At 41.9% G+C, this 27,193-nt stretch overlaps 1 protein-coding gene across 3 annotated transcripts in view; it reads right to left on the bottom strand.

Moving 5' to 3' along the window:
• SNX9 (sorting nexin 9) overlaps nt 1-27,193 on the bottom strand; it is a 121,190-nt gene that overhangs the window by 73,776 nt on the left and 20,221 nt on the right. For all 3 annotated transcript variants that reach the window (XM_054558374.2, XM_024248364.3, XM_063725072.1), the window contains exon 2: nt 3,408-3,494. In XM_054558374.2, the coding sequence (XP_054414349.1) occupies nt 3,408-3,485 (78 nt within the window). In that variant the 5' untranslated portion in view covers nt 3,486-3,494. The remainder of the gene's footprint in view (nt 1-3,407; nt 3,495-27,193) is intronic.

Genomic DNA, 27,193 nt, shown 5'->3' with positions numbered 1-27,193 from the left:
CAGGTGAGTGTGTCTGAGGGGCGTGTGCATGCTTGCACGGGTGAGTGCTGCATCTGTGTGAGAGCAAGAGAGTGTGGGTATGTGTGAGAGCAGGTGAGAGTGTCTGACGGGTGTGCGTGCTTGCACGGGTGAGTGCATGTATGTGTGAGAGCAGGTGAGAGTGTCTGAGGGGTGTGCGTTGGGTGAGTGCTGCATCTGTGTGAGAGCAGGAGAGTGTAGGTATGTGTGAGAGCAAGTGAGAGTGTCTGAGGGGTGTGTGTGCTTGCACAGGAGAGTGCATGTATGTGTGAGAGCAGGTGAGAGTGAGGGGTGTGTGTGCTTGCACAGGAGAGTGCATGTATGTGTGAGAGCAGGTGAGAGTGAGGGGTGTGTGCGCTTGCACAGGAGAGTGCATGTATGTGTGAGAGCAGGTGAGTGTCTGCGGGGTGTGTGTGCTTGCACAGGAGAGTGCATGTATGTGTGAGAGCAGGTGAGACTATCTGCAGGGTGTATGTGCTTGCATGGGTGAGTGCTGCATCTGTGTGAGAGCAGGTGAGACTACCTGCAGGGTGTATGTGCTTGCATGGGTGAGTGCTGCATCTGTGTGAGAGCAGGTGAGACTATCTGCAGGGTGTATGTGCTTGCACGGGTGAGTGCTGCATCTGTGTGAGAGCAGGAGAGTGTGGGCATGTGTGAGAGCAGGTGAGAGTGTCTGAGGGGTGAGTGCACTCACACAGGTGAGAGAGTAGGTGTGTGTGCGTGCTCACACGTGTGAGTGCATATGTGAGAGCATGAGCATGGGGATGTGAGAGAGCTGGTGAGAGTGTCTGAGGGGGTGTGTGTGCTTACATGTGTGAGTGCATGTATATGTGTGAGAGCATGAGTGTGGGTGTGCATGAGAGCAGGTGAGTGAGAGGGATGCATGTGCTTGCACGTGTGAGTGCATGTATGTGTGAGAGCATGAGTGTGGGTGTGCATGAGAGGTGAGTGAGGGGTGTGTGTGCTCACATGTGTGAGTGCATGTGTATGTGTGACAGCATGAGTGTGGGTGTGTGAGGGCAAGTGAGAGTGAAGAGGGTGTGTGCATGCTCACACGTGTGAGTGCTGCCTATGTGTGTGAGCATGCGAGTGTGGGTGTGCATGAGAGGTGAGAGTAAGAAGGTGTGTGTGTGTAAAAGTGCGCATGTGAAAGAGTATGTAAAGTGTATGAGAGCATGAGAGGTGTATGAGGGTGCGAGGGTGTGTGTGCATGTGTGTGTGTGCACACATAAGAGTGTGTGCAAGTGTGTGTGGGGGTATGCATAATGTGAGAGAGTGCACGTGTGTGTGCCTGTGCATGTGCACAGGGAAAGGCTGGCGAGGTCTGATGGGGCCCATGGTGGGGTATCTCACAGACCTACAGCTGACAGAAAATGCTGCCAGAGAGGAGTGACCTGGCCACACTGGCCGTTTAGACAGACCCTGGGCTTGAGGGAAAGGCCAGTGAGGAAGGTGCACGGTCCAGGCAAGAGGATGAGAGCTTAGCTCAGGGCACTGGCAGGAAGCGCAGGGTGGAGAGAAGAGGCCGGACGGAGTAAAACTTTAGGGAGAGAAACCAATGGCTTTAAGTGACTTAGCCTTGGGGGCCTTGGTTCACTGAATGGAAAGGCGCCGCAACAGAAATACAGAGAAATACAGAGAAGTAGGAGTAGGCTGAGCATCGCATGGGTGATGAGCTGAGTCTGGACGTGGTCAGTGTGAAGTGCGTGTGAAAAAACTAGGTGAAGGTGTCTGGGCGCCTCTGAGGTTGCAGCCACAGGAGGAAGCTGCAGACACAGGTTTAAAGTCATCACCAGAGATGGCAATACAAAAATCTGAGACCGCACAGTGTAAGGAAATGGGCTGAAGATGGAATGACGTGGGAACCCCAACACTCGTGAGGCAGAGAGGGGAGGGACACAAGAGGACAGCCAGCGAGGCCGGGGAGAGGCGTGTGGGATCCAACGTGTTCTACAGCACAGACACAACGAGTTCCCTTCTGGAAACATTCAGTAAGAAACACTGGCATGCAGACCTCTCTGGAAAACAAGGAGCACAGGGCAAGGGCCGGGTTTCCTATCTTTGTATCTCCAGGGTACCTCTCCCAAGACTGCACACACATTAAGTATGTGAGTGATAGTCACGAGGAAGAGGACACAGAAGAGACACGTTGCAATGTGGGGCCCAGAGGCGGAGGCGTGGACCAAGGACAGGGATGCACAGGGCAGTGTCACGAAATCAGCCAGGTGAAGAAAGCGGATAACGATGGGTGCAAGTTTTACTCAGTTTACAAAGACAAATTCTCCCTATCTGCTTTTGTTCCTTCTCCATCTATATGAGCCTGCAATGAAATACTATTAATTGATACAATTTTTGTTACATTATTTCAAATGATGTTCATCTCATAATTTTGCTACATATTTTAAGAACAGTTACAATAAAATTACATGTAAAAAGAACAATTAAATGTAATGAGACAAGTATCACACAGAAATAATGGAAAAAACTGTAACAGAATCTTGGGCAAAGAAGATTGGACACAAATGAATATTATGTTTGCCTCTAAGCTTCCTGACAACACAGACCATAACAGAAATCCAACAGTCTATAAAGATTTGACTTCATGAAACAAAATGTACCCAATTTCCAGGAGAAAGAACCTGAGATAAGAGATCACATAGATGTTTATCTGGGAGGGCATAATAAACCCAGTTATATAAGCAGAGACACACATCTGAAGATGAGTGTATGTATGTGTACATATGTATACATATGAGTGTACCTGAAGATGCATGTGTGTATGTATATGTACACAAGTTCAAACAGGGTTTGGTAAAGATGCAGAAATGCTTTTTATACATAGAGTTGTTTCTTGTTTGAATAAAAGCTGAGGCAATAACTTGTAATTCAGCAAAGAGAACTCCACTGGGAGCTGAGCTAACTCCACTGGAGCTGGTCTAAGTATATTGCTTTCTGGCAACCTAATCTGACTTAGGAAAAGAGCTTAGAAAAATGATGATAGGATCAATCAGTTAAGACATTTAAGAAAATCACCATCATCTTTTACTTATTCTAGAGATACAGTATTATCGTGCTAGGGGTAAACACACTGAACCATGTTCCAGGACAACTATGGGGTACCTAAAAGGTTGTAAGTAATTTAAAAAATTGTAAGATAAACATATCGAAGAAGACACAAAATAAGCAGACATAATAAACTCAATTACATACATAGCTGTCTTTAGGGAACTTTTTTCCTGTATTTATATAATAGCTTCTTACTTCACCATCAATATTTCATAAGCAACAGGAAAAAAATCATGTGGGTTTGAATGATTAACTTACAAAAAAAAAAATCTTAAAAATAAGTCCACATGGGACAATCAGATTCGAATGTACAGTTCTCTTACCGGATTTGTGATTGTGATGATTTCTCCTTCATTAACCGTCAGTTCATTATTTCCAGGTTCAGCAGCAAAATCATACATAACCCGAGCCTATCAGGAGTGGAGAGGAAAAGAGGATGTTACAAACATAAACAGAGTAGTAAAAACACAAAAGGTGTACAGTTCACTTTCTAAGCATGCTGGTACAAACATGATAGTGGCTGTGGCTGTTTTGGAAGAAAGGAAGACATTACCAAAATGACTCATCTGCTCTACTCTGAGGAAGAATAACACCAACAGTGATAGCCCTGTTCTGTTCCGGAGGCAGGGAAGGTTTCTGGCAGCTGCCCACATTGCATTTAGAGATCAGCCCTAAAAAAGTTACTCAAAATACACCTATTTTGGTTGAGTGCAGCAGCTCACACCTGCAATCCCAGCTACTTGGGAGACTAAATAGCAGGAGGATTGCTTAAGGCCAGGGGTTCGGGATCAGCCTGGGCAACAAAGCGAGATTCCATCTCTACCAAAAAATTAAAGAAAAATTAGCTGGGCATTGTAGCCAGCACCTGTAGTACCAGCTACTGAAAAGACAGAGGCGGGAGGATTGCAAAGTTACAGTAAGCCAGGATCATGCCACTGCACTCCAGCCTGCGCGAGAGTGAGACCCTGCTGTCTCTAAAAACAAACAAACAAACAAACAAACACCTATTTCATTAACAACAACAACAACAGACTATGTTCTTTCTCTTAGGAGGTAAGAAGTGGAAATACACAAACTGTTCACTCTGGGAACACTGACTCTCAGAAACTGAAGACAGAGACATACACACACGCACACACATCTAAGATTCACAGATCTTTAGAAGAATCCCTTGCTATTAAAATGTTCACTGCTCCTTATCTAATAAGAATGATAATGCAGCATCTTTAGCCACATTAACTCAGAAATTTAAGATTTGGGTACTCTTCCACCATACCAAGACTTACATAGGGCAGTGTGTGCTGGTCGAGTTACCTAAACAGCCATGATTTTAAAACATTTCCTTAAAATAAAAGCTTTTATTTCTTTATTTTTCCAGACAGAGTTTCACTCTGTCACCCAGGCTGGAGTGCAGTGGTGCCATCATGGCTCACTGCAGCCTCGACCTACCAGGCTCAAGCAATCCTCCCACCTCAGCCTCCCCAGTAGCTGGGACTACAGGCACATGCCACCCTGCCCAGCTAACTTTTGTATTTTTTGTACAGATAAGGTTTCACCATGTTGCCTAGGCTGGTCTCGAACTCCTGGGCTCAAGAGATCTTCCTCTCAAAGTATTGGGGTTACAGGCTGAGGCACTATGACCAGCCCTAAACGAAATTTTAATTTCATATAAGGCAGACTAGGACAAAGCTATTCTGGCTGGAGTGAGGAGGGACTGCTCTTGCAGGCTATTCCTCAAGAGGATCCTTGAGACAGGGTCCAGAAACACTGATTCCTTGGAACACTGCTGTGCATGTATCCCAAGAGAGAATCACCGTGGTAAAAACAAAGTATGTGTTTAAAATGTTTTATATATACCTTTATAATATATAATACATATTTTTAAATCCCTTTCAAATTCTAAGTGATTGTCTTTCACAGACTATCTTCCTCAAGTTCATCCTATAAACTGGGGATCACATGTGCCTAGGAAACATACGGTTTAAAAGTAATTGTTTGTCCTAAAAGGCAAATTCAAGTTTAGCGACAGGGCTAGTCTAACAGGGCTAACGCAAGTGCACTAATTTAACAATATTTGCTGAACACCCACCATATGGCAAGAACTTGAAAGGCCCTTTTGTTGGCCATTGCCCTTTCTATGTATTTGCTTAATGATGCCTGAAATTATTTTAATGAGAATAAAGATTCATATTTAGTGATAACAGACTAAGAAAAAAAGCCAAAATGCTATCCTGAAATACATAAAAAATAGTAAGATGGACTGATGGATGAGTATGTGACAAAGCAGATACTGAATCCAGATGGTGGGTCTATGGTGTTCAAGTCCAACCTTTCTCCATGTCTGAAATTTTTCCTAGTAAACTGTTGGGAGGAAACAAACGGTGGGAAAGCCTGTGAGTCAAGACAACCCAGCAGCTCCCCATCTCCATCCCTGGAGGCTGGGACCTGAGTGGAGAGCATGGCAGGGCGCCCAGGCCAGCAGGGCGGCTCCCTCAGGGCGTCATGAAGAACAAAGCAGCCGTGCTGAGGTGTTTTCCTGACACGGCTGCAAAAGTGGACAGAATCCTGCTTGTCATGTTACGTGGTGTTTGTTTTTGTTTTTGTTTTCTGAGACTGGGTTTCGCTCTTGTTGCCCAGGCTGGAGTGCAGTGATGCCATTTGGGCTCACTGCAACCTCCGCCTCCTGGGTTCAAGTGATTCTCCTGCCTCAGCCTCCCAAGTAGCTGGGACTACAGGCGCCACCACCACACTCAGCTAATTTTTGTATTTTTAGTAGAGACGGGGTCTCACCATGTTGGTCAGGCTGGTCTCAAACTCCTGACCTCAGGTGATCCACCCGCCTTGGCCTCCCAAAGTGTGGGATTACAGGTGTAAGCCACCATGCCTGGCCAGGGTAGTTTTCATTTTTGTTTTGTTTGAGCCAGTCTCTCTCTGTCGCCAGGCTAAAGTGCAGTGGGAAGTCTCGGCTCGCTGCGACCTCCGCCTCCTGGATTCAAGCAATTCTCCTGCCTCAGCCTCCCGAGTAGCTGGGATTACAGGCACACACCACCACACCCAGCTAATTTTTGTATTTTTGGTGGAGACGAGGTTTCACCACGTTGGCCAGGATGGTCTCGATCTCTTGACCTCATGATCTAACCGCCTCGGCCTCCCAAAATACTGGGATTACAGGTGTGAGCCACCGCGCCCGGCTGGTGTTTTTAAAAAACACGTTGCACCAACCTGGATCCTTCCTGCCATGAGGACAGACAGGACAGAAATGCAGGCAGGGGACGGGCTGGAAGGAAGCTAGCCCTCAGAGGGAGCCCGGGAGCAACAAAGCCACACTTGCGGGCACGAGGAACCTGCTGTTGTGTTATCAGTCCTCAAGAATCCTGCTGAAATTTTTAAAAATCCAGCTGAATCCAATTAGTTTCTAAATATAGAATACCTAAGCCTCTTGTTTACTAAACTTAAGAATGTAGTGAAGCAGAATGTGAAACAAGTGAGAAAGAAAGAAATGGAAACAGCCTCACACACTTAAACATTACTAAGCACTTACTCACTGCTAAGGTTAGAGGGTTTGGACCCTCCAAAACTCATGTTGAAACTGAACCCCCAAGGCAGTGGTATTGGGAGGTGCGGCAAATGGGGGGTGTTTAGGTCACGGAGGCTTTGTCCTCATGAGAGGATCAATACTGCTACAAAAAGGGCTCGTGGGAGTGGGTTTACTCTCGCCCACCCTTCTGCTGTGTCAGGACACAACACCCTTTCCCCTGGAGGAGGGGGCACTCAAGGCACCATCTTGGAAGCAGCGCCGGGCCCTACCCTGCCAGCACCCAGATCTTGAACTGCCTGCCTCCATAGTTATGAGGAATAAATTCTGTTCTTTATAAGTTACCCAGTCCTAGATCTCCTGTTGTAATAAGCACAAAACAGACAAGGACACTCACAGAAAAATGTTTATAAACCTTGTAAGTTTATCTAAAACACTGAATTAAGACTTAAACAGATGCTTCTTAGAAATCTGAACTGAGAATACTTTTGGAGGACAAAAGGATTTAATAACCATATCTCCAAATGAGTATAACATGTCAATAAAAAAACATATTGACCATTCAGCCTAGAGATGCTAAAGCTTCAATGAAACTGAAAGCCTTTGGGCGTCATCTCCCAGCACCCCCCTTTGCTCTTTCCTATCCTTGCATTTTGCCTCCACCTGTTTTCTCACTTTCCCCTTCTCACCCCTCTTGTCTACCACTAACAGTATCCAAACAGATAGAGGTGCTGGCCTCAACCCCCAACTGCCATCTATTTTCCATGTGGCCTTTGAAAGAAATGGTCCATTTTCCTATATTGCATTTTCCACTGTTAGCTATACTTCAAGAACTCATTCTTCAACTATTTCTAAGAGCTAAATTTCCACCTAGTCCTGGTCAGTGGATAACTCCAAACTATATAGTCAATATATATTGTCGACCACAATTAATCTCTTCCTTTCAAAAAGTATTACAGATGACATGAATGGCTACTAGACATCAATCTCATGTATCTGTTCCATTAACTACTAATCTACTTATCAGCAAAATAAACATTAGTGGATTCAAAGCTCTCCATTCAATGCTCTAGACGCTACAATACCAAGTGTGCAAGCACACATCTGCCCACAATGTGCATAATCCATTCTTAACACAAACTTCCTTTTCTGAGAAAAGAGAGGAGTGTGACAATACGCATTCTATCTGACCTATGTTGTACATATCTGTTATTCTGTCTGCCCCACATCCCTTCCTTTTGGAAACTGGATAGTCAGAATTCTTTCTCGCGGCTCTTTGGTATGGGAGTTGGGGGCGGTGCTCCTCCTCTCTGGTACTGCTGTCAATGGCTAACTGGCTGAGGTGTGGAGAAAGTCTGTCTGAAAAACGAAGTCAGTGTAGCGCAGAATGACAAAGAGAAACTGTCCTGTTCGAAGGGCAAACTTGACATTCTCCCCATGGAAGACTTCTCTGTTACTGGAGCCAATGTATCTTCTTATGAGCTTATTAAACTAATGTGAGTCCACATCTTGTCACTTGCAACCTAGAGAGTCCAAGTTAATACAAACCAATAACCCCAAACCAAAGAATTTATTAAGGAAACATTCTAATTAAAAAAAAAAACTGGCCATAAGAACTAAGAACTACCTGCATTTATTAAGCAAAAATGAAAACAAAGAAACTAGATCCTAAAATGCACAACAATAGAGAATAAAACAGTTCAAAATAGGAAGGGGAAAAAATCCACAAAACCCTGGCAATAAAAAAAGTTCATATGGCAGTTAGAATGCAAAAGCTAAGGCCCCATTCTTAATTATCTACCTCTCTGATTGCATATAAATCACAATTACATCTTAGGGAAAAAAGCAGTAAATCTTCAACAGTGTTGCTCCCCATCTTTAAAACAGAAAAGTACAATTAAAAAATGAAATATGTAAATCTTCAGAAATTCCAGGGAAAGAATGATTTGACACCCCTGAGAAGTGAAGTTTTGCATAGAGTAGGTAATATTTCTATATATAACTAGTTTACCTCTTTAAATGGCAAGCTTGTTTAACTTAAGCACATTCATGACTTATAAAATTGTATAATATTTAATGCCTTCCTCAATCTTATCTTGACTTATTAAGATCATCAGAAGAAACAGAACTTACTTTCACAGACCCTGAGCATTATTATGCTATTAACATATGTTGATGTATTTGTCCTTAATCTAAATGGTGAAGGCATAAATGCTTTTCAATATAAGTAGTCCCTCCTCCTCCACAGTTTTACGTTCCTCGGTTTCAGTGAACTGCTATCAAATGCAGTTGGAAAATATTAAATAGAAAATTCCAGAAATAAACAATTTAACAGTTTTAGAGTCCATGCCATTCTGAGTAGCATGATGCAATCTCACACTATCCTACTCGGGACGTGAATCATCCCTTTGTCCAGCATCTCTACACCATAGACACTGCCCACCTGACAGTCATGTAGCAGCCGTCCCAATTAGCAGACTGACTATCAGGTATGGCAGTGCTCATCTTCAGGTCATCCTTATTTTACTTAATAATGACCCTGATGCACAAGAGTGGTGTTGCTGGCATAGTATAATAACTGTTCTATTTTATTATTAGTTATTCTTGTTCATCTCTTACTGTATCTAATTTATAAATTAACTTTGTCATAGGCATATATAGAAAAAACATAGTACACACATAAGGTTTGGTATTATCCTTGGTTGCAGGCATCCCTGGAGGTCTCGGAACATATCCCCCATCACTAAAGGGGGACTACTGCATATCAGTGATTTCCACAGCTTCTGTTCAACCTTGCGCTTACTCCATTGTTATTTGAACCAAATACAGAATATTATAGTTATCGCTATGAAATTTCAAGCTATTAGATTCAACCCATTGCTCCAACCTATTAAGAGCTTTCTGAATTCTGAAGCCATCATCCAATTCTTCCTTATCTTTTCCTGCTGGGAGTCATCGGAAAGCCTGATGAGCACGCTTTCTACAGTTTCACCAGTGTCATTATTCAAACTGTTAAACTATGGCAGGGCCAAGTCAGCTGCACCAGATAAGAAGCTCCAAGGGGATGTGGGTCAATTAATTATCATGTTCTCAGAATGTTGCTCTTCAAATTTCCAAAGAAGGAAATGAAGTTTCCTTAAATGTTGAGAAGCAATTTCTTTAATAATCCATTCAAAAGTATAGTCAAGATGATAGAACGTTTTAACAGTTGTTCTAGTAAAAGATCTTTTCCAAACAGAAGAAATTTCTAAAAAGAATTGGTAGCAGCAATTGAGAATGAATAAAAATTTTTAAATATTTTGTATGTAAAATTTTCAAGAATAAACTACTGGTGAATTGATATGTTCTTTAAAAATGCTTTTTCCTAAAATAGGTTTATATCTGTTATTCTGAAATAAATGCACTTAGAGGAATTTTTTAAACTGACGGTCAATTAGACCATTTGGGAAACGGTTTGGGAAAGCAGTTTGGGAAACTTCCAAGTCAAACAGAAATGTAAATAGAAATTCCCTGAGTAGAATTATAAATTCCAAAGAAATACTTAGCGTAAACTCAAATCTGAGTGTAACAAAAGGCAACTGTACAATTCAAGGGGAGCAGAGTTCTGAATACTTAAAATACATAAATCAAATTGTACCATTCTCTTCCAAACTACTCTCCCTCTCTCTAGTTCACTCATGCAGAACAGCTCTGGAAAGTACTTAAGACCACAGGAAATACAAACTGAGGCTACACTGTAACCAAACTTCTAGAGATTGGGATAATTTTAAGAGTCATTCTACCCACACTCACCCAGATCAAAGCTTCTATATGCGGTGTACACAAGAACAATTAGACAAAGATATCTTAACAGTGATTTGATGTGGTGGCATCAACTGGCCATATCACATGTACCATCACCATTACCAAGTAATGTCTCAAAACAGATACTTCTGAAACCCACGTGTGACTGCCTGTTCTGTGCCTTACTTCATAATTAAACACACAAAACTTGAATTTAATTGGATATTTTATTGTATTTGAGAGACCGCATCTCGCTCTGTCACCCAAGCTGGAGGGCAGTGGTGCAATCATGGCTCACTGCAGCCTTGAACTCTGGGCTCAAGCAATCCTCCTGCCTCAGCCTCCTGATAGACAGGACCATAGGCACATGCCACCACTCCTGGCTAATATTTTATTTTTGAATATTTTAAAGAGATGAGAGCTCACTATGTTGCCTAGGCTATTTTTTTAAGGCCATGTCAAAATGGCTACATCACACAAAACACTTTGATTTTATTGCTTTAAATGAGGGGTTACTTTTCCTTTTTCTGTACAGGACCAGAGAGTAAATATTTTAGAGTTTGCAGCCATTCAGTCTGTCTCTGCTGCCGCAGTGCAAAAGCCACCACAGACAATACATAAACAAATGGATACGGCCATGTTCCAGTGGAACTTTATTTACAAACTGCACATGACAAGCTAGATTCTGTTCATGGGCCAAAATTTGCTGACCCCTATAACATGACCCGGAACAAAATTATTATGTAAAAATCACTAGTCTTAACATAAAGCAGAAGTCATAAAGGAAAGAGTATTTTCAATTCATATCACAAAGTGTTAATCTTCTAATACATAAAGAGTTTCTGGAACTCAAGAAAAAGACCAGCAACCTAATAGAAAAATGGGCAGAGGAACAAACAGTTCATTAAAGAATACAATGGCCCTTAAATGCATGACAAAACGCTCAATCTCACACGCTAAGAGAGACAAATTAATCTGGCAGACATTGCCAGATCCCCACGGCCTCAATTTGGGGTTGTACTATTTAAACTTCTACCAGTATTATATACAAAAGTAACATTTTTCTACAACTTCACAAACAGAATACATCACTCCACTTTTGGATTTCTGCAAATCTGATGCTAAGGAATGCTACCCCAATATAGCTTCTACTAACAGGCAACTGATTAAATAAACCAGGCTATGCCGTCAAAATGGAATATTATATAGCAACAAGAGAATGAGAACAATCTATATACTCAGACATGGAATGAATACATGGTCAAAAAAGGTAAATTATGGAACAGGGCATATAGCATGCTACCTTTTTCATGAGCAGAATATTTATATTTGCCAGTATTTCCATAAAGAAACATTAAATAAAACAAGAAATTAATTTTAAATTGGTCACCTAGAAACATGGGAGAAGAAACTTAGTGATAACACAAGTGGAAGTGACATTTCTCATTATATTTCTTTTCATATCATTTAATTTTAACTGTGTGTGTGTATCACCTGTCCAAGAATTCTAAATTAAAATGAGAGGAAAAAGACATCATGTACAGTAATGGTGAAAGATGAAATATTTAGGAATAAACTTAAGAAATGTGTAAAATCTATCTGGAAAAAAACTTTAGAATTTCTTAAATAACACAGAAAATTGGAAAAAATGGAGAGTATGTGATATGGTTTGGCTGTGTCCCCACCCAAATCTCACCCTGAATTGTAATAATCTGCAAGTGTCAAGGGCAGGGCCAGGTGGAGATAACTGAATCATGGGGGTGGTATCCCCCATACTGTTCTCGTGGTAGTGAATAAGTCTCATGAGATCTGATGGTTTTATAAAGGGGAGTTCCCCTGCACAAGCTCTCTTGCCTGCCGCCAGGAAAGACATCCCTTTGCTTCTCCTTTGCCTTCCACCATGATTGTGAGGCCTCCCCAGCCATGTGGAACTGTGAGTCCATTAAATCTCTTTTCTTTATAAATTACCCAGTCTCAGGTATGTCTTTACTAGTAGTGTGAGAACAGACTAATACATCAAGGTAGATTGTAACAATGGCCACAGTAAATCCCCCCCCCCGTATTAATACCAATTTGCAATATGACTTTGTCACTCCTCCCATTAAGACTCTGGACAATGGCCGGGCATGGTGACTCACACCTGTAATCCCAGCACTTCGGGAAGTCGAAACAGGCGGATCACCTGAGTACAGGAGTTTGAGACCAGCCTGACCAACATGGACAGACCCCGTCTCTACTAAACATACATCCCCGTAATCCCAGCTACTCGCGAGGCTGCGGCAGGAGAATCACTTGAACCCGGGAGGTGGAGGTTGCGGTGAGCCGAGATTGCGCCATTGCACTCCAGCCTGGGCAACAAGAGCAAAACTCCGTCTCAAAAAAAAAAAAAAAAAAAAAAAAGGAAAAAGAAAAAAGACTCTGGACGAGTTCATGTGCTTACTCTGGCCAACAGAACGATAGCATATGTGATACTAACATAGGCATGAAAAGTACTTATACGTGGGGTGGGGGCTGCCCTCTCTTGCTGCCAGGATCACCTGTGCTACCACTGAACCTGGCTGGGTAAGTAACTCTGCAGATCCAAGACCACATGGAAAGAGGCCCGCATCATCCTAGCTGTGTAAGGCGAGACCCCAACACGAAGGAAAGGCCACCTAAGACTATCCAGCCTCAGATGGGCTCTCCAGACCACAAGAACCACGCGTTGTCAGTCCACAGAACTGTAAGAAATACGAAGTATTTGTTTTATGTCATTAAGTTTTGGAGTAGTTTGTTATACAATAAAAATGGATTCAAAGGGTCTCCCCATATTTTTAGATGAGAAGCCCCAATATCATCAATAGCACCTCTCCCCTCTCTCCTTCAATAATTCTAATAAAAATACAAATAGGATTTTTTTTTTTCTGAAACAGGACAAACTAATCCTAAAATTCATTTGGACATATAAACAAACAAGAATGGCCCCCTATCTTTTTCATGAAAAAAAAAAAAAAGGAAAAACTAGAAAAGTACGAAGTCCACAACAAGTCCCAAAGACATATAGAAACATAGGTAACATGACAAAGACGGCATTTTATTGTTTTAGAACAAATGAGTAACTATCTGAAGGAAAAAAATGAATTCCTACCTCACTTCTCCCAACAAAATAAATCATATGATGGGTCAAAGATTAATTTTTTTAAAAAAAGGTAATCACATATCTAGTGCCCAGATTGGGAATTCCGAGCAGCATTTTTCATTAAAAGGAACCAGATTTACTTAGAGAAATAGTTGACTCCAGGTTTCAGGGGGAAAAAACAAGAACCCCATATAAAACATACAAGATGGGCCTGGAACATCTTTTCCTATCAGATTATCAAAGACACTACTAGCAAAGCCTACTGGTTGTGTCAAAAAGACACAGGCACCAACCTGAAGATGAGCTTGCTGTCCAAATGTGGAAGAATACAAGCATGAATAGGGATGATGACCGCAATGGACTGAAACATTAAATGTGCTTAAACTCATGAGTTCATAATGATAAAACTAATTGGTCATCCTTATAGAATGGTGGGAAATGAATTCATTTTGACAACTGGTAAATAAAGGCAAAAAAATCAACCATTTATCCTTTAAAAACTGTACTATTAAGTAACCAAGTAGTAGATAAAAGTTTCTCTTTATACAAGCATTTCAGCTGATAAAAGAAGGAATAATAGAATGAGATCATTTTTTTCAATCCCCAAAGATTTAATTCATCTAAGCATACTGCATCACAAAGACAACCAGACATTACTTGCCTTCTGATGGAATACAATCCTGCTTATGAAATGTACTTGGAAAAAAAAAAAGAATGTGAATCTTATTCACCCTCTAAATCCTAGTAACAAGAAAAACAAAAGAATATATTAAACTATGTAATGAGGGTAAGGTAAGAAATCAAGGTAATACAGAAATCCATCCCAACAAATACGTCCCAAAGACAAAAACAAGTAGGAGATAGGGGTTGGGGGTGAGGTAAGGGAACCTATAAATGAAGAGAAGATTGATCATGATAGTAATATGTGGACTTTATTAGTATTCTGAGTCCAACTGCAGAAATGATAATGAAATTTGAATTCTTAAAGGACTGTGATATTTAAAAGTATTCATTTTTTAGGGATCAAAGTAGCATTGTGATTATTTTTTAAAAGACTTTCCTCTTTCCTCCCCATCTTTAGAGGTATACACGAAAATACTTATAGATGAAGTGTTAAAATACCTGCCATTTCTTCAAAAATAATGCAGGAGCAAGAGACACTGATGGGGTCTTGATGAAGTAAGAAGGCTATGAGCTGGCTAGTTGCCAAAGGCGGATAATGGTTACAAACAGCTTTATTATACTCTTCTACTTTTGAATGTGTTTAGCATGCTCCACAATAAAATGTCTTTTTAAAAAACCATAAAAAACACCAAAGAAAATCTTCGGAGAATTTCTAAAAATACTCTTGCAGTAGAGGAGACTTTATGAAATAAAATCGACAAGTCTTTTACAGGGAGAATGGGAGAAATGTCTCTTCACCCAAAATAAAACATACCTGCCTGGCAACAGCCAACATAAGCAAGATAAAAATCAAGGACAGGCCGGGCGTGGTGACTCACACCTGTAATCCCAGCAATCTGGGAGGCCGAGGCAGGTGGATCATCTGAGGTCAGGAGTTCAAGAGCAGCCTGGCCAACATGGTGAAACACTGTCTCTACTAAAAATACAAAAAACCAAAAAAATATTAGCTTGGCATGGTGGTGGCTGCCTGTAATCACAGCCACTTGGGAGGCTGAGGCAGGAGAATCACTTGAACCCAGGAGGTGGAGGTTGCAGTGAGCCGAGACTGTGCCACTGCACTCCAGCCTGGGCAACAAGAGTGAAACTCCATCTCAAAACAACGACGACAACAAAAATCAATGACAATCTGGGGAAAATGCTGCAATTCATAACACAGACTAAAGATTGCTTCTGCTACTCTATATAAAGAGTACGAATCAGTAAGAAAAAAATGGCTTTTAAAATGTAAAACCGTACTCAGAAAAGAATATAAAATGAAACAGTTTATTTTTCACCTATCAGTCTGGCAAAAAATGAAAGCAAAACTCTGCTAACACCATGCCGGTAAGGGCATAAGGTTTAGGGAAACAGGTAACCTTACATCGCGCTAACAGGAGAGGCAATCTGGTAATGCCTATCAGGATTACAAACACACATGTATCTTAATGAGAAAGTCTAGGAAGTTATCCTCTAGAAATAGACTTTTGCAAACTGACATACATACATGGTTATTCACTGCAATGCCACCCAGAATGGCAAAAGACAAAACACAACCTAAAAGGCGGGACTAGTTCATCAAGTATGGGATCTCTACGAAATGGAGTACTACGCCGCAGCCAAAAGAACAAGATTTGCTTACTTTTCTGGTGTGGAATGATCTCTAATATATATGTATTAAGTGAGAAAACAAAGCAGGCACACCATTTGTGTAAGAAAGAGGGCCCAGCGATGCAGTACATGGATTTGCTGTGTATGCACAGGAAATCTCGGTAACAATGTAAAAGAAATTGGTAACACTGACCCTGAGGAGAGAAGATGGCTAAAGGAGAGGAGAGGTAGGAGAGGAATTTTCAGTGAGTTTTTTTTTTTGCACTTTTTTAGTGTTGTGGGCTTTTGTTTTTGGTTTTTTTTTTTTTTTTTAACATGAACCTATTATCTAGTCAAAAAAATAAAAAATTTAAAGCACTGTCTTGGATTGCCTCTACCTAGGATGCTCAGAGTCATGTTGCAAACATCAAAATTTATGAAAGAATGCTTCCCTGATTATAACAAAGCACAAAATACTCCAAAGTGTAACTAAAAAGCAGATTAGATGGCAAACAGAATCTGCATTAAAGGCCACATAAAAGGGGGTAAACCATATTCCTAGACTTCTCATTCTGAGAACCAATAATTTCAGTGTATATAAATACATACCTACACTTTTATTAATACAACAACAAAAGCAACACAATGAAGTTAAAAAGGAAAAGTTTCTAAAAGTGCCAAAGGGCATTAGTGCTCGTTTTTTAAATATCCCTCAAAATGTTATACATTTGCCATACGTGTTTGCATGTACACAACTAGTCAAAGCACACACATGCACAGAAGCAATTAGAATCACAGTATATGCTTACATACTCTTAACATTTCTTATGTGCTCTTCTACATTTCATTTATTTAGGACTTTTATTTATTCATATTTTCTCTTAGGACTCTTCACATCAGCATAGCTACTTTGTTCTTTATCACAGCTGCAAGGTTACTAACCCACTATTTAACGCCTAGGGCAAGGCACATTAAAACTTACTTTGCTGTGGCTAAGAAAATAACCTCACCACCAGCCCCAAATTAAAATAGCTTTATTGCTTTTCCCAATTGTAAAACTACATGCTCATTGGGGGTGGGGAGACAGGAATACAAATACAGTAAAGTTTAAAATCAAACAGTAGCAAATACCAAACCCCAGAGACAACTGGCAGAAACTTACTTCCAGTTGAGAGTACCTATCTCCCACACCCTCACCAGTGTGTGTATTTACAAGGTCTCACTTCTTCCCCAAAGGGGGAGGAAATGGAATTACTGGCAACACACCAATGATAAGCTGGCTTTGAAGCCAGGCACATAGGTTCAAATCCCCACGCCACTGTTTCACCAGTGTTGAAAACTTGGACCAATTCCTTAAAGTCTCGGTCTCAAACTGCCTGTGCCTCGTGACACAAAGGAGAAATGAAGTAATAAAAATAAAGCCCACAGAATAGGGACCGGCACATAGGGCCCAGTAAATGCAGGCTATCACAACCTTTTTTTTTTTTTTTTTTAAACATTACATGTACATTTGCATGTACTAAAAATTGTGGCATAACTATTTCCTCTTTCCAGTCCACCAAAGGTTCTGGAACTAGCCTAGAGTTCAAGGGAAAGTAAAGGGCCTGATAACTGATTCCTACAAAGGTGGTTCTGCTACTTCACCAGACAGTAAGGGAACCAGACATTCCCCTACCCACTTAGTCACCTGTGAAACAACAACAGTTACTGTATACATGTAATTCAAATCCCAGAATGATGGAGGGGAAGACAGAAAAAGTGTCTGAAGAAGTAATGTCAAAAATTTCCAATCTGTGAAAACTATAACCCACAGATCCCAGAAGCTGAATAAATTCCACAGGAAAAATACCACAAAGAAAACCACACAAAGACACATCACAGTCAAGTTTCAGAATATCAGCAACAAAGAGAAAAACCTGAAAATCAGAGAAAGGAGAAAAACATATATTATTACATACAGTGGAACAAAGAATAACTGCAGAATTCTCAAGAACAACATGATACAAGCCAAACGCCACCTTAAAAATGCTGAAAAATAACAAAAACTACCAACCTAGAATTCTATACCCAGCAAAAACATCCTTCAAAAATGATGGTGAAATAAAGGCATTTCAGACAAAAGCTGAGGAAGAATGTCTCACCAGCAAAGCAATACTACAGGAAAAGTCAAACATGCTTTTACCAGAATGAAAATGATACTAGATGGAAAACTGAATCCACACAAAAGAAGGAAGAGCACCAGGAATGGTAAATACATGGGCCATGCAAAAAAAATAAAATCTCACCTTTTAATTTTTCTGAAAGAAAACTAAGAAGATAACTGACTTTTAAAACAAGAATAACAACAACATATTCTGGAGTCTATAATACTGGGAAATAAAATGTATGACAAAAATACAAAGGCCAGGCACAGTGGCTCATGCCTGTAACCCCAGCATTTTGGAGGCCAAGGTGGGCAGATCACACAAACTCAGGAATTCAAGACCAGCCAGGGCACCGTGGAGAGACCCTGTCTCTACAAATACAAAAATTAGCCGGGCATGGTGGTCTGTACCTGTAGTCCTAGCTACTTGGGAGGTAGAGGTGGGAGGATCACTTGAGCAGGAGGTTGAGGCTGCAGTGAGCTGTGATTACGCCACTGCACTCCTGCCTGGGCAACAAAGCAAGACCCTATCTCAAAAAAAACAAACAAAAAAGTAGCACATAGGACAGGAAAGGGAAATAGAAGTCTACTGTTATAGAGTTCTTACGTGTGAGGTGCTGTAGTATTTGAAGTTGAAATGCCCTAAGATACATATGCTTACTGTGAACCTGAGAGCGATGATGGAAGCGAGAGGAGGGAGGGAGGGAGGGAGGAAAAAATGGAAAGAAGGATTGTGAATTCTGAGAACCATGGCCTAATGCAAAGCAGCTTTTGATGTCCAGTAATCAGACATTTCATTATTTCAAATTAATTTCTACTCCAATTAATTCAAATAATTATAGTTTTGGAGTATGTGCAAAATTCAGATATACTTCTTTAAACAACAGAAGTCAAACTAAATCAATAGTTGGTGGGAATATAAAATGGTACAGCCACGGTAGAAAACAGTTTGGCAGTTCCTCCAAAAGTTAAACACGGAATTACCATATGATCCAGCAAATTCCACTCAAAAGAACTGAAAGCAGGGACTCGGATACTTGTACGCCAAAGTTCACAGCAACACCATTCACAATAGCCAAAAGGTGGCAGCAACCCAAATGTCCATCAACAGATGAATAAACAAAATACAAAGGAATATTATTCAGCCATGAAAAGAAATGAAATTCAGATACACGCCACATTACAGACGAACCTTGAAAACATCATGCTAATTGAAATAAGCCAGAAACAAAAGGACAAATAGGCTGGCACGGTGGCTCACGCCTGTAATCCCAGCACTTTGGGAGGCAGAGGCGGGTGAATCATTTGAGGTCAGAAGTTCGAGACCAGCTTGGCCAACATGGTGAAACTCTGTCTCTACTAAAAATAAAAAAATTAGCTTGGCATGGTAGCGAACGCCTGTAATCCCAGCTACCTGGGAGGCTGAGGCAGGAAAATCCCTTGAACCCAGGAGGTGGAGGGTGCAGTGAGCCAAGATGGCACCACTGCACTCCAGCCTGGGTGACAGAGCGAGGCTCTGTCTCAAAAAGAAAAAAACAACAAATATATGATTCCACTATGTGAGATACCTAGAATAGCCAAACGAAGCCAGAAAGTAGAATGGGGGTTACCAGGGGCTACAGGGAGGGGAAAATGGGGAGTTATTGTTTAATGCAATACAGAGTTTCTATTTGGGATGGTGAGAAAGTTCTAGAAATAGCAGCAATGGTTACACATCATTGTGAATGTATCTAATGTCACTGAATCATATACCTAAAATGGTAAATTTTATGTTATGTATTTTTACCATTATTTTTATTCTTTTTAATTAAGATTTTGTATACTTTGTAGAGGTTTATTTATATTTATTTATTTTATGGTTTTTTTTTTTTTTTTTTTTTTTTTTTGAGACAGTCTTGCTCTGTCACCCAGGCTGGAGTGCAAAGGCGCCATCTCGGCTCACTGTAGCCTCCACCTCTCACGTTCACGCAATTCTCCTGCCTCAGCCTCCTGAGTAGCTGGGATTACAGGCATGTGCCACCATGCCCGGCTAATTTTTTTCGTATTTTTAGTAGAAACAGGGTTTCACCATGTTGGCCAGGTTGCTCTTGAACTCCTGGCCTCAAGTGATCCACTCGCCTCAGCCTCCCGAAGTGCTGGGATTACAGGCATGAGCCACCGTGCCCAGCCTTACCACTATTTTCAAAAGACCAAATAAATAAAAATGTACGATTGTGGAATAAACCAGAATGGTACCCTAACTGCATGCTCCTTCCTTCTATGGAGTTAGCCTTATTCAGCTGACAGCTGGTGCACCCAAGCACAGGCCCAGCCCCTGGCAGTCAGCAGTGCCATGTGCCGAAAAGTCAAAGAAATGAAAATATGCTCTTCAAAGTGACCTGCCAGGAGACTTCAGGAAAAATAAAATACTTTAAATACAGTCACCAAGCATTATCAGATGTACTGAGCTTGACAATGAAAACCCACTATCAAACTTTTGCTTAAGGGAGCTCTTCGGGGTTACATGTAGGCCCATGACCTTTACCCCAACTTCAGAGAGTAGAAAAAAAAGAGACGCCAAGAGAAGAGACTCCCCGAGCAAACTCAAAAGATAACGTGCATGTGAGCCCACCCATTTGCACTGGGACTGTTGGTTACTCCTCCCGTCCACGCACTGATTACAACTTCGCCACGCTCTCATTCCCATTCGTGTTTAACCTACCTGTCTGTCACATCCTTAAAAAGGAAAAAGAAACCATCCCTCAACCCCACATAGTCCTTTGACTAATACCTTCTCTTAACATCAAGAAATTCAAATTTCAGAGAAGTTTTCCACATGCCCCGTGTGTACTTCATCTGCTACTCACTCTTCATCCCTGCACTAGTCAAGCCTTGCCCACACTGACACCACTGAAATGGCTCTGGCCAAGGATACCGGCAGCCTTCTTACTGCTAAATCCAATCACCATGCTAGGCCCTCATGCCACCTGACTGCTTGGCTGCATTTGACACTGCTGTCCACTCTTCCTTCTTGAAACACTCTCCTCCCCTCACCCCTCCACACCTGCCCTCCTCTGGTTTTCTTCCTTCCTTTCCACCTTCTCTCCTTGCCCAGGCGTTAGCCAGGCCACACTGTAAATGTCTGTGTTTCCCAGGGTCCTACACTCTTCTTACTCCAGACATTCTCCCTAGGTAACATCCACTCTGACAACGTCACCTGCCATCTTTATACTGATGAATCCCAAGTCCATTTCTTAGATCTTTCCTCCTGAGGTTCAGACTTGAAAATCTGTCACCTATCGGATTCCTGCACACAGTTCCAAGGGTACACACAACACACCAAGCAAGGCCTCATCAGCATTCCAGCACAGAACCTGCCTTCTCTCCAGCATTCCCCAGCCTTCTAGATGGAACCTCTCCTATCCACTCGCCCAAAAAGGAACTGAAAGGTACTCCTGACTCCTCCTCTCATTCCTTTCCACCTCTAAGAAACGCCTGGCAAATCTACTTTCTAAATACTGCTACAATATGCTCACTTCTCTCCATCCCATGTGTGAGTTCCATAGTCCAAGTCATCTTTAATTACTTTCATTCACTTCAAAAGCCTCCTCCAGCCTCCCCACACCTGCTGAGCCTTGCTCCAATTTATCTTCCGCCTGCAGCGGCAAGGATCTTTTGAACATGCACACTAAGCATTGCCGCTCTTGACTCAAACCTTCCAGTGCTTCCCACAGCTCTTACAAGAAAGCCCAAGCAAGATGCCTGGAACACAGTAGGTGCTCAACATCTATCTGTTCACTAAATAAATCCCAATGTTAATAAACATGGCTTATAAAGAGGCTGACCATGTATCCTCATCTATCCAGGCCAGCCCCAGTTTATGCCTGTTATCTCAGTGTAATTAACGGTACCCTCTTTTTTCTTGAAAGCATTCCAGTTTGGACTAAAAAAAAAATTATATGATCACCTGACCCTGAACACCTCTGTGGCCTTATCACTTACAATTCTTACCTTCAATTATAAATTCCAGACTTACTGAACTATTTTCTTTTCTTGAGACAAGGTCTCACTGTCACCCAGGCTGGAGTGCAATGGTGCATCACAGCTTACTGCAGCTTCAAACTTCTGGGCTCAAGTGATCCTACTGCTTCAGTCTCTCAAAGTACTAGGATTACAGGCATGAGCTACCACACCTGGCCTGAACTATTTTCAATTCCATAAACATGTCACAACCTTCCCTCTTTCTTCACCTGACCAAATCCTACTCACCTTTCAGGTCTCAGCTTAGAGGTCACCAGTGGGAAGCATTTTATGACGTGCAAAATCGGTTACGTATCTATCCCTCCTGTGGACGGCCTTATAACACTACACTTCCCCTATCACTTTACGGCTGCTGTACTATTGTTGCTTGTGGACATGTCTGCATTCTCTAAACTGTAAGCTCCCTGTCAGTCCTGCTCAGCACAGTACCTGACACAGCCATTTACCAGGTAGCACGGCATCTGCCACCTAAGAGGTGCTTACAGAGTTCAAGTTTCACTGCCATTTCCAAATAAATTCAATCTTACTAGTTCAGTTTTCAAAGTACAGAAAGTACAGTTTTTTTTTAAATAAAAAACTTCACTTCGTCTAGGTTTACTGCCCCAGCTAAAAGAACCAAAAGCCAATACTTTAACAGGCAATCATTAAACTTTTAAATTTATAAATTAAACTTTATTTTGCAAAATGCCAACGCTTATCCCCTTCATGTCTTAATTACACTTTTTCTAAATCTCTACCATGGTTTGGGGGAAGAATTTTCCCCCAGTAGCCTACCCAGTTTTTTCTGCTTAAAGCCATCAGAGCCAATTCTAAAATTCTGCATTTTCTGGGTGGGTAAAGCCAATGACTAGCTACCAGATTGAAGCTAGGTAGCCAGTATGTTTATATTTTATCAACACATATTGAATAGGCAGTTATTACCATGCATGCTGTTCTGGGTGGACATAGTGGTGAAAAGCCAGGAACAAGATGTCCTTCTCTCAGAAGCATTGTTTTAGGAGGAGACACAGCCATCAACACGCAAAGCAATTCCAGGTGGCGGTGAGTGCAATTACAGAAGTTAATCAGGTGATGCGACAAGAGTAAGGGCTTTAAAGCAGGCGGCTGAGGAGGGGTCTTGCCAGTGAGGAACAGGGGCTAGGGAGGATGTGGGGTATGGGGGTGGCAGGAGGCCCAGATAAAGGGCTGTGTAAAGCCAGGTCAAAACAATGCCAGAGGCCAAATAATGCAAAGGTACATTTACCAAGAGAGTTATAAAAATTAATACCTTATTTTCAGCAGGGCTTCCCTGCAGCTGTTTTTGTGCAAATAAATCAGCATTCGGAGATGAAAAGGAATATTTACACAACCTACGAGTAAAATATACTGAAAAATATGTTACAGGATTTTAGCACTACTAAAACCAGAATAGACGACGTGTAACCTGTGATGAAGCTTCCTACCTCCTTCCTGGGCCCACGTAGAAATTATTAATCCATCAGCACAGATATACATAGCCTGGCTCCTTCCCAGCAAGGCCTCCCCACATTCCTGCTTGCCACTTTAGTCCCAAAAACTCAACAATCGAAATGGATGAAATTTAAAAATATATATTTTTCAGAAAGAAAACTCCTATAGAATATATAGCATTTGGGTTATTCAGCTTTTCCAAAGATCTACACCATCAGGAAAACTTTAGCCTAATCATTTTTCTCGGTCTTTTTAAAATAAGTACTACAAGGCTGGGCGCAGTGGCTCACAACTGTGATTCTAGCATTTTGGGAGGTGGAGGTGGGCAGATCGCTCGAGCTCAGGAGTTCAAGACCAGTCTGGGCAACATGGCAAAACCCCATCTCTACCAAAAATACAAAAATCAGCCAAGCGGTGTGGTGCACACCTGTGGTCTCAGCTAACTTGGAGGCTGAGGTAGAAGGATCACCTGAGCCCAAGAGGCGGAAGCTGCAGTGAGCTGATACCATGCTACTGCATTCTAGCTTGGGTGACAGAGCCAGACCCTGTCTCAAAAACAAAAACCTGCAGACTCTCCTGGTTTCATAAAAAGCTTACTCTGAAAGTATAATTAAGAATAATCTTTTTTTTTTTTTTTCTGAGATGGAGCCTTGCTCTGTTGCCCAGGCTGGTGCGTAGTAGCGCTATCTGGGCTCACTTCTCCACTTCCCAGGTTCAAGTGATTCTCATCCCTCAGCCTCCCAAGTAGCTGGGACTGCAAGCACACGCCACCACGCCCAGCAAATTTTTGTATTTTTAGTTGAGATGAGGTTCTACCACGTTGGCTAGGCTGGTCTCAAACTCCTGGCCTCAAGTGATCCGCCTGCCCTGGCCTCCCAAAGCGCTGGGATTACAGGTGTGAGCCACCACACTCCGCCAAGAACCACCTTTTCTTAATGACTCAAGGTCACCATCATAACCATGAATTATTGTGTAAGGTGAAAGACACTGAATACTTATTTCCCAGCTCTCAGCTTTCACACATGAAAAATGACAGGGTCAGCCTAGATGATCTGCAAGTCTCTGGGCCTTTTTAAAGAATTTAAATACTTTATATCAAAGTATGTAAAGAACATTACTAAAGTGAAACATACTGATCTTTAAGCTACTCAAAATGATACTTCTCCTTAAGGTCATTGACATAAATACATATACAACTAGGTTACATGAGGAATATGGGTCTCTGCTTTAAGCCATACTTGGCCTGAGGCCAGTATTCTTAACTATGATTTATTTTTATCAGCAGTTCCTCTTCAGAGCAATTTCTTTTCTAGATTCACAGAGCTAACATAAACCTCACCACAGAACTACAGCTGGCTTTTACTGCAGCACAAATGTAGGCTTAAGGATATGGTAAAATAAGACTGCCAAGGAGAGTTAAGTTGGAAAAATAAAATAAAATTTGAAGAGCTAACTTAAAGTTTATTACACAAAAATGGAAGAATGAATCATACTTGGACAAAGGAAGAGATTTTGCCTAACAGCAGCTGACAGAGGGGAAAAGGTGACCAAATGAGGGATGCATCAGATGAGAAGGCAGAGAAGCCTAAGACAATCTCGTCAGGGGGGCCGTAAGAGACACCTGCACAGCAGGACAGGCGCCTCTCACCAGAATTTTGCCAGGATCCTTTGTGCCTTCCAGCTGATCCTTCTTGCAAATCAATAACACTGAAAGTGTTACAAAAGCACCTCTGATCATTTTGTAAATTACGATATGGCACTAGGATACTGATTTATTAAGGGAGTCAATCAAGTTACGAGAGTAAAGAACAAAACAGTATCAAATTCAGCATCTACTATCAATTCTTTTCAAAGTCCAATATTGGGTCCACAAGAACCATACTCCAACCTAAGCAACCCCAGGAACCAGCCATAAATCTCAAAACTATGACTAATACGAGAGTATCACACAGCCTGTATGCTACACAATCAATTTACCAGATTCACCAATGCCGTCTATGCTTTGTATAAAATATGTGGCATGTTGAACTCCTGCATTTAGCAGGATACTCTCTAGTACACACGGGAAATTCTGACCCCACCAACTGAATCATACACTTACTACGAACCAGTTGTGATTACAGTAAGTTATTATAGCTATGCAACTGAATTATTACATAGCTAATGAAACATGAGTTCAAAAAAGAGTAATTGTTTCCAAGAAATCTAAGTAGATGGCTAAAAAGTTTACTGTCAAAATACGTGTAATTGAGACAACAGTTAAGACAAATGGGGCCGGGCATGGTGGCTCGCACCTGTAATCCCAGCACTTTGGGAGGCCAAGGCAGGCAGATCACCTGAGGTCAGGAGTTTGAGAACAGCCTGGCCAACATGATGACACCCCATCTCTACTAAAATACAAAAAAAAAATTAGCTGGGCATGGTAGCGGGTGCCTGTAAGCCCAGCTACTCGGAAAGCTGAGGCAGGAGAATTGCTTCTACCCAGGAGGTGCAGGTTGCAGTGAGCGGAGGTCATACCATTGCACTCCAGCCTGGGCGACAAGAGCAGAACTCCATCTTCAATAAAAAAAAAAAAAGACAAATGGGAAAGGGCCAGGTGTGGTGGCTCAAGCCTGTAATCCTGAAATTGCCTTTGCAAAATTATGACTGAGACAATGAAGATCTAACTTAATTGACTCCATCTTGCTTCTAACTTCCAAGCTGTCCTTGTTCACTCCTGGACGTAGGCTGAACAAACTTTGGGAATTTATAGTTTGAAACAAAGATGTTTAAAACAAGGACTACGGCCGGGCGCAGTGGCTCACGCCTGTAATCCTAGCACTTTGGGAGACCGAGGTCGGCAAATCATTTGAGGTCAGGAGTTCAAGACCAGCCTGACCAACATGGTGAAACGCTGTCTCTACTAAAAATACAAAAAATTAGCCGGGCTTGGTGGCGTGTGCCTATAGTCCCAGCTACTCGGGAGGCTGAGGCAGGAGACTCCCTTGAATCTGGGAGGTGGAGGCTGCAGTGAGCCAAGATTGTACCACTGTACTCCAGCCTGGGCAACAGAGTGAGACTCTGTCTCAAAAAAAAAAAAAAAAAAAAAAAAACAAGGACGACAACAGCCCTTTGTAGGGCCTTTGTAGGGCTAACATTAGCCATGAGATTAAAAATTATGATTTAGGAGTCATGTAGCTGGAGGCTACAAGATTCTGATCCTCTCTAAACTGCTCCTAAGATCAGTGCTTGAGATATTTTGCAGACCCTGCACTTGATGGATCAGCTGGCACCACCCCAATCAATAAATTGGCTCATCTGATCTTGTGGCCCCCACCCAGGAACGGACTCAGCGCAAGACAGCTTTGACGCCCCATGATTTCATCCCTGACCAATCAGCACTCCTGGCTCACTGGCTTCCCCCACCCACCAAATTGTCCTTAAAAACTCTATGGGTAGACTGATTTGAGTAATAATAAAACGCCGGTCTCCTGCACTGCATGAATTACTCTTTCTCTACTGCAATTCCCCTTGTCTTGAGAAATCGGCTCTAAGAAATCGACAGGCAAAGTGAACCCATTGGGCGGTTACAATCCCAGCATTCTCGGAGGCTGAGGTGGGCAGACGACTTGGGGCCAGGAGTTCGAGACCAGCCAGGCCAAAGCGGTGAAACCCCGTCTCTACTAAAAATACAAAAATTAGGCAGGTGAGGAGGCATGGGCCTGTAATGCCAGCTATGCAGGAGGCTAAGGCAGGAAAATTGCTTGAACCTGGGTGGCGGAGGTTACAGTGAGCCAAGATCATGCCACTGTACTCCAGCCTGGGTGGCAGA

This window comes from Pongo abelii, chromosome 5, assembly GCF_028885655.2.
Source record: "Pongo abelii isolate AG06213 chromosome 5, NHGRI_mPonAbe1-v2.0_pri, whole genome shotgun sequence".
Classification (NCBI taxonomy): domain Eukaryota; kingdom Metazoa; phylum Chordata; class Mammalia; order Primates; family Hominidae; genus Pongo; species Pongo abelii.
Note: the sequence above shows the minus strand (reverse complement) of the source record. Positions and strands in the feature narration are given on the sequence as shown.